The sequence below is a fragment of the Sinocyclocheilus grahami genome, unplaced genomic scaffold (assembly GCF_001515645.1).
Source record: "Sinocyclocheilus grahami isolate Dianchi unplaced genomic scaffold, SAMN03320097.WGS_v1.1 scaffold55.1, whole genome shotgun sequence".
Lineage (NCBI taxonomy): Eukaryota > Metazoa > Chordata > Actinopteri > Cypriniformes > Cyprinidae > Sinocyclocheilus > Sinocyclocheilus grahami.
Window position 1 is genome coordinate 2,490,433 of NW_015505234.1, and position 14,062 is coordinate 2,504,494.

Genomic DNA, 14,062 nt, shown 5'->3' on the forward strand with positions numbered 1-14,062 from the left:
AAAAAATTTAAATTTTTTTTTTTTAGGGGGGGGTTTTTTTGGGGGGGGGGGGGGGTTTATGGTACTTACTCATTGGTATTTTGAGAGTTTGAGGTAAGACAGTTGAGGTCCTTCTAATGATTGCTACAACTTGGAAAGGTTTGGGGAATTTTAGAGTCCAACCTCAAGAAGCGTTCTTCCACCAGTCTTCCAAATGTTTGTTGATAACCTCACGCAACCCAGCTCACACACGCCGTAGCAAAAAGATGGAAACTTTTGCCGTTTGTTGATGCGAGTCTGTGGTTGACCATGAGCCTTTGTGAATGAGAATAAATGCTAGGGGATAGAATCAACGTCCTTATCCCCTCCATGATGAATGAGATGGCAGCATGATTCAGGCATTGAGGTTGTCTGAAGGATGTAAAGTACTTTAAAAAGCCCACATGTTGTTACTAGCCTGAACATGCCTGGTCTATGCCTTCTACCAATTCGTTGTGAAATGCTGTTACGGTGGTAACCCTGAACATGAAAATAATTTGTCAACATAGGCATTATTTTTTTAATTTTTTTTATGAGGAGCAAAAAAATAGCAGCCTTTCTTTTGAGGGTTATCTGAATAATTTCATCCAGATGTTCTAATGAGCAACTCAACATTAGATGTGACATCAAAATATGTGACCACTTATCTACGCTCTTTCTCTTTGTTAATTTCTAGATTGTGAAGTCCTCAACTGGAGGAAAGGGAAGAAAACTACATAGCAGCAGATCTAAGTAGATCTGATCTTGTCTTGGTGTTGCTGGTGTAGGTGTAAAAGGGTGTTACCTGGTTTATGTAGTGACACGCAGCATGCTTGTGTGCCTCTTGACCTAGTGAAGTCACTGACTGCCTCCCATATGGAGTTATGGAGTGTTACCCATATGGAAAAATGCAACAGCCATCACACCAGTTGGAAGACACTCTACTGACCCTGCAGATATTGCTGTCCATCATTCAGAACATTCATACCTCCATCCACCCGCCTGCTTGCCTACTTGCATATTTATGTGGTATTTTGCTAATAAATGATCATGCATGCACTGTGTGTGTGCTCTGTGGAGGGGAGCAGCTTTGACTCTTCACTGTAGCATTTACAATTGGTAATTCCCCCAAAAAAGGCTTTGCCACTGTGACATAATATTTCTGAGGAAAATACATATTTTGTCCTTGATGTATGCCAAAAAAAGTATATTATCATTGCCACGTTGTAAATGTTCTTGGTAAGATTTAGGTAAGATCTATAAATAACGTGGAGCTCCTTTTGAACACATATCATTTGCATGCAAATGTTGTGCTGACTGCTGGCCTAGTCGGCATTGTTGCTTTTACCCAGAGGCGCCTTACTTTGTGCTTTACTGCTGGTTAAATGTTGAAAGATTGCACCAAAGTATTCCTATAGAAAGCTTTAAGGTGATAAAGAGGGTTTGATTTCAGGTTTGCATATGTTTTATACACAGATTTTAATCTAGGTTATTTATTTGGACTCCTGCCACAGAATGTTCTGGTAACTGTTGTAACATGGCTTGGAAAATAAACCTCTCACTATCACCCCCACGTGTTCAGATGTACCGTTTGTTTTAAGGTATGGGTTTGGTTTCTTTTCACACACATACAGTACCTGCTGGCTTTACTATATCAGTGGAAACATCTTAAGTAATTAAGCTGAAATAAATTATTAAAATTAGATTAAAACTTTAAAAAAATATAAACTAAACATGAGAAAACTATACCATCTATAAAGATTTTGTCCCGACCGCCTCAAATTTTCCCCGTACTTTCCTGATTTTGCGAACGCGTCCCCAAAATATACTTAAGCAAACACACTACAAAGAGAGAGAACACCGTGTACATTTGGCTGCATTCCGCGTGGTTTCACAAAAAGTAGGAGTTTCCGTCTGCACACACCAAGATTGTCCTACTGCACCTGCCGTAGTTCCAGCTGCCTGTTTTCATTTGTCCCAGTTTGTCATACGATGAAGGCGTTCCTCGGACCCTCGTTCACTGCGATTACTAGTTTTACACTTTAAACGTCTATCCAAGCCCTGCAAATGTCATCAAACAGTGGTATTCAAATCCCCAGCCGACTGCCTTTGCTGTGCACTCATGGTGGAGTGCTGTTACCGGGCTCGACCATGAGAATCAGCGTCGACACTGCGAGAAACATGCAGTTAGTCAAAAGCAGACTGCTGAAGGGAACCTCGCTAAAAAGCACCATCATCGGGGTTATTCCTAACACCAGAGACCCCGAGCACGACAGCGATGAGCTCCCGTCCTTACATAGGTGGGTCTGTGCAGTCAGAGACTGTCAAACCCGCTGCAGATCCAGTGCGATGCAAATGTTTCGTTATGAAACCCATTTGAAGGAGGTCCGATAGTCATTTATGACTTTATAACACAATGCACCCTCGTTCACTGCGATTACTAGTTTTACACTTTAAACGTCTATCCAAGCCCTGCAAATGTCATCAAACAGTGGTATTCAAATCCCCAGCCGACTGCCTTTGCTGTGCACTCATGATGGAGTGCTGTTACCGGGCTCGACCATGAGAATCAGCGTCGACACTGCGAGAAACATGCAGTTAGTCAAAAGCAGACTGCTGAAGGGAACCTCGCTAAAAAGCACCATCATCGGGGTTATTCCTAACACCAGAGACCCCGAGCACGACAGCGATGAGCTCCCGTCCTTACATAGGTGGGTCTGTGCAGTCAGAGACTGTCAAACCCGCTGCAGATCCAGTGCGATGCAAATGTTTCGTTATGAAACCCATTTGAAGGAGGTCCGATAGTCATTTATGACTTTATAACACAATGCAATGCGTAACTTTTATTGTATTGTAAAGTTGAGTTTATAATGTACAATGTTGGGCAGTAACTAGTTACTGTAATAATATTACTTTTTGCAGTAACTAGTAGTGTAACTAATTACTAATACGATTTCAGTAATAATATAGTTACCATCCATAAAACAGCTAGTTACTTAACCCTTACTGATTTGAAATCCAATAATTCCTAGATTTATTTTTTATCATTTTCACGACTCACACAGGCACATGAAGTCACCAGTGCATCAGGAACAGTGTTGGGCAGTAACGCATTACTTAGTAACGCGTTACTGTAATTTGATTACTTTTTTAGTAACGGCGTAATTTAACGCGTTATAATTTTCAAAATAGTAATTAGAGTATAGTTACAAGCCGAGGTCTCTATACGTTACTGCCGCGTTACATTGCTGACAGAATCCAGTGATTTCTAATCTAGAGATGGTAAAAAGGATGTAGCTCACGCACTGTCGAGTCAAGTGCCAGTGGATTAGAGCAGTGTTTCCCAACCGGGCTGCCGTGTAAAAAATATATATTTTTAATATTTTTAAATTGCTAAAATGTTCAAAAAAGCATCTATTATATAATATCCATTTCTGATGTCGCCAATAATTAGAGATAGAAAGTCCGGCTGCCGAAAATGAGCTCAGGTTTCACTTTCACGTGGTGTGACGCTCTGCGTATTATCCGCTCTATGCGTGTGTGCTCCGCTCAGCTCCACTCGTATACTGTTCATGCTCATCGGGAACAGCAAAGTCCACTCAAAAATCGAGCCGACAGGAAACATCTATGTAGTACAGTATTGTTTATGTTTGCAATAGCCCTACTGTGTTGTAACATGGTGTGGTATATGGGCAACTCTGGTAATGCTGCCCTTTCATTCACTGATCTGCTAACCGCTATGTTATGCTCGCGTGTTCTGATAATAATAGCTTTCTAGGACTAAACATTATTTGCATAATTGGTAAAAAATAATAAAAAAGTAAAATATTTTAACCCTACTGTTAGACCTACCTGAAAAACTAAGAAGCATTTTTATTTGTGCTATCATTATTAATTTCTTTATTTGTTCTTATTTTATTAATGACTGCTTACTTGTCATTTTTTATTCAATTCAAAGTTTGAAATCAAGCAATCTCGTGCTACTGCACCAAAATTACCCCACTGTAAAATAAAAAAAACACTGAGTGAGCAAAAATTTGTGAGATAGCTAGTTATAATGGTAATTAAATAATATTTACATATGTATAAAATCCTACATTAAAATCTGTCATATAAATTGGTCTCTTCATTAGAAATTAGCCTACTGATTGGCACCATTGATGGACACAATTTTTTAATAATATTAAAAATATCTGTATGACATTATATTCTGCAGTTCTTCCCTGTTGTACCGAATATCTATACTTTTCAAATTATCATATCGAAGTTAGAAATTCAAATATTGTGACAAAATTAATTTTGTAGGGTGCCACAAGTTTGTTAAAATTTTACGGGACTCCCGCAAAATAGAAATATCTAAACATAAAATATCTAAAACAAATAAATTGTTATTCATCTACTGCACAAAAGCAACATGAACTAACATAAAATAATAAACGATTAACAGGTGCAGGCGTATGCAGAGTATCTATTCAGGCTATAACACGTGTTTGCAGCGTTGAGCAATGCAGTGCTGAATTTTGCGTGCTTATGAATCCTTCCATTATAACACACGAATTGTAGACATTATGAAAGATGCATTGTGCATACTTATTGTGTTATAACAGAGATTTGTGAGATTGCGATGAACTGAGGTGTCTTTTAGAGATTATAAATGTAGCGCTCTTTGCTGTCATTCTGCCATCCAACCCATGCACGCAGCAGCCGCTGCTTTAGTTCAAAACAACAGTGTTCTGTGAATGTTGATGCTTTCATAACAAATATTTATCGGGAGCGTGTATGCTGAGATTTCATGGAGGGGAAAGTAACGTAACTAGTAATGTAACTAATTACTAATTACTTTTGAAATAAAGTAATCAGAACAGTAATGTGATTACTTTTAAAAGGAGTAATCAGTAATTTGATTAAATGTTCAGAGTAACTTGCCCATCACTGGTCAGGAAAGCTTGGAATATGGAAAATCAGTGTAATATTGGCATTACACTGATTTAGTCAGGAGAAAGGTGATCTGAACACAGATGTGTAAGTTGTGGCATTACTTTAATCTGGCATTACATGGCTTGCCCACCCACATCCCTCTGATCCCCATATAAATTATATTACTATAATTAAAAATCTTATGAACTTATGTGATTTCTTTTGACAAAATACTAAATGAAATATAATCATATTTGGGTAACAGTGAAATTATAGCTACCATTAGCTTCAAGCTCCACATGACAATTAATACAACACCTTTACTTAAAAGTCACTATCAATCCCCATTGAGTGTTTGTAAAAACATCTGACTGTGATTCAATGTAGATTTTGGTCAAATGATGAGGCAGAAATATATTGTTAGTAACATTTTAGAAGAATTTTATGGGGAAGGGGAAGATACACAATTACAACTTCTGTGGGGCGTGAAGGAAAAGTAATGTAACTAGTAGTGTAACTAATTACTGTTGCCAGAAAGTAATAAGTAAAGTAATAATATTACCTTTGTTTGAGGTTGTGGACCGGTGTCTTTTATACTGATAACAAGTTCAAACAGATGCCATTAATACAGGTAACGAGTGGAGGACAGAGGAGCCTCTTAAAGAAGAAGTTACAGGTCTGTGAGAGCCAGAAATCTTGCTTGTTTGTAGGTGACCAAATACTTATTTTACCGAGGAATTTACCAATTAATTCTTTAAAAATCCTACAAGGTGATTTTCTGGATTTTTTTTCTCATCTTGTCTCTCATAGTTGAGGTATACCTATGATATATATATATATATATATATATAATCCAAGCTTGGAAAAGTAATTTAAATGTAATGAAATGTTAAAAGTAAAATGTTTGTTAATAGTAAATGTAAATTTCTCTGTTTAAGCTCTGCATGGCAATTTAGAAAGCCAAATCCACCGTACAATTAGAAATCCTCCCCAGCAATTGATATAAAATTCAGAGCTTCCCACAGGTTTGAAAAAGGCTATACTTGTGGTGGTAGCCTGAGGAAAATCCTCCCATTACCCAAGGCACAAAAATGGTCTACTACATGTGACAAATAACAAATAATATGGGATTTTTAACAATAGTTTTATTTATTGAAAATCATTTTAATTACATAGGCTACTATTACATTTAATTACATACTCATATTATGCATTGTAAATTATGCAAAATTACAGCATTTAAATGGTTGATTTCTCCTTGCTTTGTCATAGTGAATGAAACACAGATTTGACTGATACTAGTAAAATCTATATATTGAATAATATGTGTCAAATAATCTTCTTTGACTTTTCTTCCTGTGGGGAAGCATCCCAGCCAGAAACTACAATAGTTTACTATGAATTAAATGGAAATTAAATTAAATACAATTTATTGTGTAACCAAAATACCAGTAATGCCACGTGGGAATGTCAGCGAGAGTAAACGGTTCTAGCGCACACAGAATGAGCAGATATGAAATGTGTAGAGTGAGGGGAGATTTTCCACTAATTAATGGATCGCGGATGGTTTCATTATTTCAGGCAGATAAAAAAAATTATCAAGGATAAAAATAATAAAAGCAAAAATGTTTCTCCAAATATTCTTGGGTGGCCTGCCCAAGTAAAACATATGTGTGGGAAACAGTGAAAATTATTTTAAAAATCATGAAAGTATTTCTAAGCCTAATTTTGATTACTAACAGTGCTGACTTGGTTGGCAGCTCACTAGGTTTTAACACACAGCCAGTTTTTCCAATATGCAGCACCATGTGTCTTCACTCATCCTGGATGTGCAGATATATTCCCTCTATGCAGAACATATCTGTACATTAACTCATTCACATTTTAACTTCTTTAATCTATAATTTCAATGTGTAGAAGAATTTTAAATTGAAACGAGATAATGTTGATTAATATAGGTATTGTTATTATTTATAATGACTGTTCAGTATGTGTGTGCCTCTGTTAGATGTCATGGTTGGCATAAAACCTACTCAGGTATCACAAATTAGATTTGGTAGGAAACAAAACTCAGGCCTCATTACTTTATTTATACTTCTGTCTTCTCAGTATTGGCACAGCAGGACTGGCAGTCCAGGTTGTGGGCAGCAACTGGCCGAAACCGCACTACACTCTGCTCATTACGGGGTTGTGTCGCTTTCGTGTGACCCAGCTGCTGAAAGAGAAACCCTTCCCCGTGGCAAAGGTGGAACAGCTAGACAAACTGGAGCAGCACACAGAGGGAGATCAGGCTGATGGAGAGCTTGGGGAGCTGTCACAGAGGTTCTATCAGGCAGCTGTACAGGTCAGTAGTAGTAAAGGAATGTCCATTTGTGTTTATTATATGATTCTGTTAATAGTCTATAAAAATTCCAGGCTGTTGCCACAGCATCCTGAAATCACAGATATTATTCATTTGATACACGTGTATAATATGATATATGATATGATATAATATTAAGACCTTTTAATATTTTTCCAAGATGTTTTTTATGCTCACCAAGCCTGCATTTATTTGATCAAAAATACAGTAAAAACAGCAATATTGTGAAATAGTATTGCAATTTAAAATAATGGTTTTCTATTTTAATATATTTTAAATTTTAATTTATTCCTTTGATGGCAAAGCTACATTTTCAACAGCTATTATATTCTTCAATGTCACATGACCCTTCAGAAATTGTTCTAATATGCAAATTTGGTACTCAAGAAATATTTCTTATTATTACCAGTGAACGAAACAGTTGTTCTGCTTAATATTTCTGTGAAACCCATGTTACTTTTTTTCGGGGTTCTTTGATGAATAGAAAGCTCAAATGAACAACATTAATTTGGTATAGAAATCTTTTGTAACATAAATGTCTAAATACATAAATAATAAATGAATAAATAAAGAACTCCAGTAACCAATCAGGTCACTGGCCTACTTTTACCAAACACTTCTTTTGTTTTGACAGCAATGATAACTAACTTAATAATCTGATAAATTTATTGTGTCATGGCCTACAATTTAAATAAAACGGTTCTTTTTCAAAAAAAGATATTGCTCAGAGATGTTAACAATAATCAATAGTTATAATCAAGGACATACTTTTTTCATGACTGAAGAAAAGATGAATGTGATTTATTTATTTATTTATTTTTTTCCCAGTTGGCACCAGTCATCTATACAGTGAGTCAGCATTTAAACACTGAATGAATAAAGGCTTCATTCTTTTCCAAATGCTACAGGATGATTCATTGCATGTAGGCTTTTCATTCAGTTTATTGACAGTATCCTCTGGTCTCTCTTTGTCCAGCTGGTTGGGATGTTGGACATGTCAGTACCTGTGGTGGCTAAACTCAGGTGGTTGTTGGACAGTCTCCCTAAAGAAACCCTGCCGGATGTCCTGGCCTCCATGATCCGCACTTCCAACAAAGAGAAACTGCAGGTGCAGCAGTAAAAAGGATTATTCTTCAAGATAAATGATTTGCCTAGTGTGATCATACACCACGCTATCCAAACTAAATATGCATTTATTATAATATTTTTGTTTGTTGTCAGGTGCTGGATGCGGTAGACTTGGAGGAACGGTTTAAGAAGGCTCTTCCCCTACTCACCAGACAAATTGAGGGGCTCAAATTGCTGCAAAAGACCCGGAAACTCAGACCTGATGATGACAAGAGAGTAGGCCAACATCTCTTTCTCCTCTGTCTCACAACACCCTCCTCCACACTTCCTGTTCTATTACACAGTCCTTCTTCTTTCTCCTAGGTGTTGGCCATCCGTAAAGGTGGTGTATTCCCAGGCCGTCAGTTCTCACTGGATGAGGAGGGGGAGGACGAAGATAGTGATGACACAGCTATGCTGGAGAAGAAAGTGAAGGCGGCGGCTATGCCGGAAGCAGCACTGCGCGTGTGTCTCAAGGAGCTAAAACGGTACGTTCTGGTAATTTTTTTAGAGGAAACCACATTTCATAGTTAGCTACATGCTAGACAACATGGGACTTTTCACTGACAAATGCCCACATCTGTACTGTTGTTTTGAAATGTATTACAATTAATTAAGTCATTATCTTTGCATTATTTTAATTAATAACACATTAATGACTCCCCCTGACAAAATGGGTTCTCCCAGGATTTCGTCCTTATTTACCCAACATCTTAGAGAAAGTTTTTTTTGTTTTGTTTTGTTTTGTTTTTTTGGCCACAGATTAAAAAAGATGCCACAGTCCATGCCAGAATATGCGCTCACCCTCAACTACCTGGAGATGATGGTAGAGCTTCCCTGGAGCAAAATGGCGGCTATGCCGGAAGCAGCACTGCGCGTGTGTCTCAAGGAGCTAAAACGGTACGTTCTGGTAATTTTTTAGAGGAAACCACATTTCATAGTTAGCTACATGCTAGACAACATGGGACTTTTCACTGACAAATGCCCACATCTGTACTGTTGTTTTGAAATGTATTACAATTAATTAAGTCATTATCTTTGCATTATTTTAATTAATAACACATTAATGACTCCCCCTGACAAAATGGGTTCTCCCAGGATTTCGTCCTTATTTACCCAACATCTTAGAGAAAGTTTTTTTTGTTTTGTTTTGTTTTGTTTTTTTGGCCACAGATTAAAAAAGATGCCACAGTCCATGCCAGAATATGCGCTCACCCTCAACTACCTGGAGATGATGGTAGAGCTTCCCTGGAGCAAAAGCTCTACAGGTAAGAAAGCAAAATAAAATAAAACAAATGAAAATTAACTAATTTTATTTTTTTGTATGTAATTGAAATTATTTATACATGCATCCTCATGTTACAGGAATTAATTTTACAAATAACGTTGGTCACTTATTAATTAGTACAAATATTTATGTCAAACCTTAAAGTAGTATATTATACTATATTTTATATTTTATAAAATGCTAAGTTTGCTGTTGTTTTGAACTTACTATTGCTGAAATATTCCGGGAAAAAATTATGGTTTAAAAAAAAAAATTAAGCAGCACAAGCAACTGTTTTTAGCTTTGATAATAATAAGAAATGTTTCTTGAGCACCAAATCAGTATATTAGAATGTTTTCTGAAGGCTCATGTGACTGAAGACTGAAGTAATGGCTGCTGAAAATCCAGCTTTGCCCTCACAGGAATAAATTACATTTTAAAGTATATTCAAATAGAAATCTATTATTTTCACAGTATTACAGTTTACAGTATTTTTGATCAAATAAATGCAGCCTTGCTGAGCCTGGGAGACTTCTTATAAAAACATAAAATCTTACCATCCCCTAACTTTTTAATGGTAATGTATATTTCTAAATGGCCTATGTAATTGTTACCAGTATATGTATAATAAATTATTTTTAAAACGTTTAATAGAATGTTAAATGTGTTTAAATATTTAGCTTTTAGTTGAGTTGACTTGTGTATTTAAATAGATAAAATGACTAATTTAATCCAACAACATTTTGAAGGAACCACCAGTAGAGGGAGTCTTTTACCACATTTTGTGAAATGAATTGCTCTCAGTCTAGGGTTGGAGAGTGATATGAGCTGTTTACTTGTGTTATTCTTGTCATGTTCTCCATGGCCACATGGAGAACTCTGAGAACTCAAGTACAGCAAATTATCTTGCCAAGCACAGCTAGAGTGTTTGGCCATATGTTGAGAAGCATTAAACATACCATTATATTCGTTCATGTTCTGTGTTTTATAATTATTCCATGTGCTGGAATGGAACTATTTTTAACTACTTACTGGCATACTCAAAAAAGTGTATGCATTACTTACTATCCTAAGGTTATAGCTTACCTTGAAATGAGATCTCTGACTATCCATGAAGGGCTCAAACAAACATGCGCATGTGATTGAATGTGTGCGCGCGCACACACACACACACACACACACACACACACACCTCTTAATTTCCCTTGCTAGATGTGTAACAGACCTTGGGGCTGGAATTCTGCTGGGAAAGTCTCATGTACATGAAGTGCATTTCGCAGTCTTTCAAGCTCAGCAGTCAGCACTCAAGGGTGGAACTGCATTAGAAGAAAACTGATTTAGTGGTTTAGATCGGAGCATGAACGCTGGGAATAGAGAGGTCTGGCCTTACAGGAATGTTCTCCTGTAAATGCAGAATAGACAATCTATGATTTGTGAGAACCATAAAGAAAATTCTGTGCCCAGTTTAAGTTTACTTTATGAGACAGCTGCATTTATGTCTGTATCTTATTACATCAGGCAGTGGAAATGCATATGTCTTTGATAAAATACTCGCATTCCTTACAGAATTTTTACAATATGCGTGCAATCAAGGGCTGCAGCAATGGTGCTGTGATATTACTTATATAATTTTAGGGATTTTATTGTCAATTTATCATCAATTAATGACAAGAAAAGTAAATAACCAAATAATTGATCATTTATGTATTTTAAGCCCTTGTACTGAACTTGTTTATTTTTAACATTTCACATGTTTAGGGTCTGTAAATTATTTTTTTATGTTTTTGAAAGCAGTTTATTTTGCTCATCAAGACTGTATTTATTTGATCAATTCAATTAAATAAAAAAGGAGAATTGCGAAATATTATCATTAGGGGCCAAGCACCGAAGGTGCTGTAGCCCCTATTGTAAATGTCATTAGGGTCTGAGCCCCTATTGTACCGTCAGTTTACTTTATTATTATTCTTCACAAATGGGAGTCAATTGCATCCCTATGAAGGGAACATAGGAAAATTATTAAGATGTAAGATGTAAGAAAATGATTAAGATGTAAGATGTTACACCCATTACAGTGGCAGCCATTTTTCGCTACTCCTCCTTCAAATTTGGTCCAATTCTTATAAAAATGGGCTCATATGAATTTTGGACTGAGCTGCACAGAAATGACTGAACAGATTTTTTAAATTAATTTTTGTTCAAAAGTCATGACATCACAAATTCAAGGAAGTTGACCAAAAATTGGTTCAGAGACTGTATCTTGGCCAAAGTTTGATCAATCGACACGAAACTACTTGTGTGTCATCAAGACCATGGTCTGAGGACACATGCCTAATTTGGAAAAAGCGCCACTTATGGGTCATGAGATACGGAAAAAGACTATTTTTGCTCTATACTTTTAAACGGTTTGTCGGAAAATTATGATCTTGGTGTCGATGGATACCTTTTGTCATGCTGAATCCATGGAGACCATCTGATGATCGGATGAACCACCTGTCTGCCATTTTGAATTTTGTCATAAATTGCGATATCTTTTAATCAATTTGACATACCGGCCGAAGGGGCTGTAGCCCCTATTGCATTTGTATGTTTACTTTATTATTCCTATATTATTATTGTAATTGTTAGTTTTCTTCTTTTTATTGTTCTTCCTCCCCACTGGGAGTCAATGGTAGCTCTATGAACCGTAAGTAGGAAAATGATGAAATTTGGCACACTTGTAGTGATGGTCATTAATAGTGCTCTGACCAAATTTGGTGTCCCGAGGGCCAATTCTATAGCGCCACCACCAGCTTAAAATTTCACTTTTCAAAAGGTTATAACTTTTTAACCTTTGAAGCTTAGTCACCTGATTACTCTCCTCATGCTGATCACATTCAATAGCTTACATTAAGACTCCGCCGGTAACACTTTACAATGAGGTTCATTAGTTAACGCTAGTTAACTACTGTAGTTAACATAAACTAAGAATGAACAATACTTCTACAGCATTTATTAATCTTAGCTAATGTTAATTTCAACATTTACTACTGCTTGTTAACATTAGTCAGTTGATCAGATGATCTTTGGACTGAGCCACGTAGAAATGACGGAGCAGAATTTTGATATTCCTTACCGTTCCTGAGAAATGCCTCTCCAAAGTTGACCGTGCCTGTGTTTGTTGTTTTATGCTAGTTAGCTTAGCGTGGTAATTTGTTAACATGTTAATCAGTTGCTATTCTATGTAATGTAACTCTTCAGCTATCAGATTAACGGTAAAATGTTAGTATAATAATGTAGCTTCGCATGCTAATCTGGTCAGCATGCTAAGTACTGCTTTTGTGTGATCATTCTCACTGAAAGCTCTCCTCAGCAGCCCAGGGTGCCGACTGAGTGGCAGCCTCTGCTAAGCCACAGGCCCCAAACCAGGTTGTGGAGCCAGGTTGTGGGTTCGAATCCAGTGTGGCACATAACATATAGTGCATTTATTTACAAAGTCTTAAGAGTGCATTGTGCTTTTGAGATGCACATTGTAGAGCTTTTGAGTGTGATGTGCTTTGATTGTTATGCTTGCTGTACATGCTGTGCTTGTAGTTCTTGCAGTGGTTGCAGTGCTTGCTGCACCTTCAGTGCGTGGCCCCAAATTGCTGCTTGCAGCTATATTTATAACTGCTTTCTATTCAAATATATTTTGAATAGAAAATAAATATTGTAAATATACATGATACATGATAATTTTTTCATGATTCTTTGATTAATAGAAAGTTGAATAGAATAGCATTTATTTGAAATAGAAATCCTTTGTAACATTAAAAATTAGTTTATTGTCACCTTTGATCAATTTAATGCATCTTTGCTAAACAAAAGTATTAATTTCTTTGAAAAATTTAATTTTACTGACCCCAAGCTTTTGAGCAGTAGTGTGTATCTGCATTATTTTAACTCTGTAGTGTCTTTCATTGTTGTCTAATCAGATTGCCTGGACATCCGGGCGGCACGGGTGCTGTTGGATAATGATCACTATGCCATGGAGAAGCTGATGAGAAGGGTGCTGGAGTATCTGGCTGTGCGGCAACTCAAGAGCACCCTTAAGGGACCCATACTGTGTTTTGTGGGACCCCCTGGTGTGGGAAAGACCAGCGTTGGGCGTTCCATCGCTCGCACTCTGGGTCGAGAGTTCCATCGCATTGCCTTGGGGGGAGTCTGTGATCAGTCTGACATCCGTGGAAACTGCAAGAGTGTGTCTGACTCCCGAACAATGTTAGGTAGGTTATTCCAGTTTGGGCACTAAATGGTCAAGTCAAGTGTATTTGTACAGCGCTTTTCACCATACAAATCATTGCAAAGCAACTTTACAGCCAATTAAGTTTCTACAATATTTAGTGGTAGCTTATCAGTGGTGACTGTCAGTTAATGTACATATGGCAGAAATGTAT

General features: G+C 36.9%; 1 protein-coding gene and 1 long non-coding RNA gene across 2 annotated transcripts in view; both read left to right on the plus strand.

Annotated features, from left to right (window-relative positions):
• The window catches only part of LOC107583776 (uncharacterized), a 2,486-nt gene extending 922 nt beyond the window's left edge, over window positions 1–1,564 (plus strand). Inside the window, exon 3 of the long non-coding RNA XR_001609067.1 lies at window positions 695–1,564. This is a non-coding gene — a long non-coding RNA (uncharacterized lncRNA). The remainder of the gene's footprint in view (window positions 1–694) is intronic.
• An 856-nt stretch (window positions 1,565–2,420) lies between these two features.
• The window catches only part of LOC107583874 (lon protease homolog 2, peroxisomal), a 21,645-nt gene continuing 10,003 nt past the window's right edge, over window positions 2,421–14,062 (plus strand). The window contains exons 1-7 of the mRNA XM_016270226.1: window positions 2,421–2,708; window positions 7,024–7,258; window positions 8,253–8,384; window positions 8,498–8,620; window positions 8,708–8,871; window positions 9,557–9,651; window positions 13,601–13,856. Coding sequence (XP_016125712.1) covers window positions 2,476–2,708; window positions 7,024–7,258; window positions 8,253–8,384; window positions 8,498–8,620; window positions 8,708–8,871; window positions 9,557–9,651; window positions 13,601–13,856 — 1,238 coding nt within the window. The 5' untranslated portion in view covers window positions 2,421–2,475. The remainder of the gene's footprint in view (window positions 2,709–7,023; window positions 7,259–8,252; window positions 8,385–8,497; window positions 8,621–8,707; window positions 8,872–9,556; window positions 9,652–13,600; window positions 13,857–14,062) is intronic.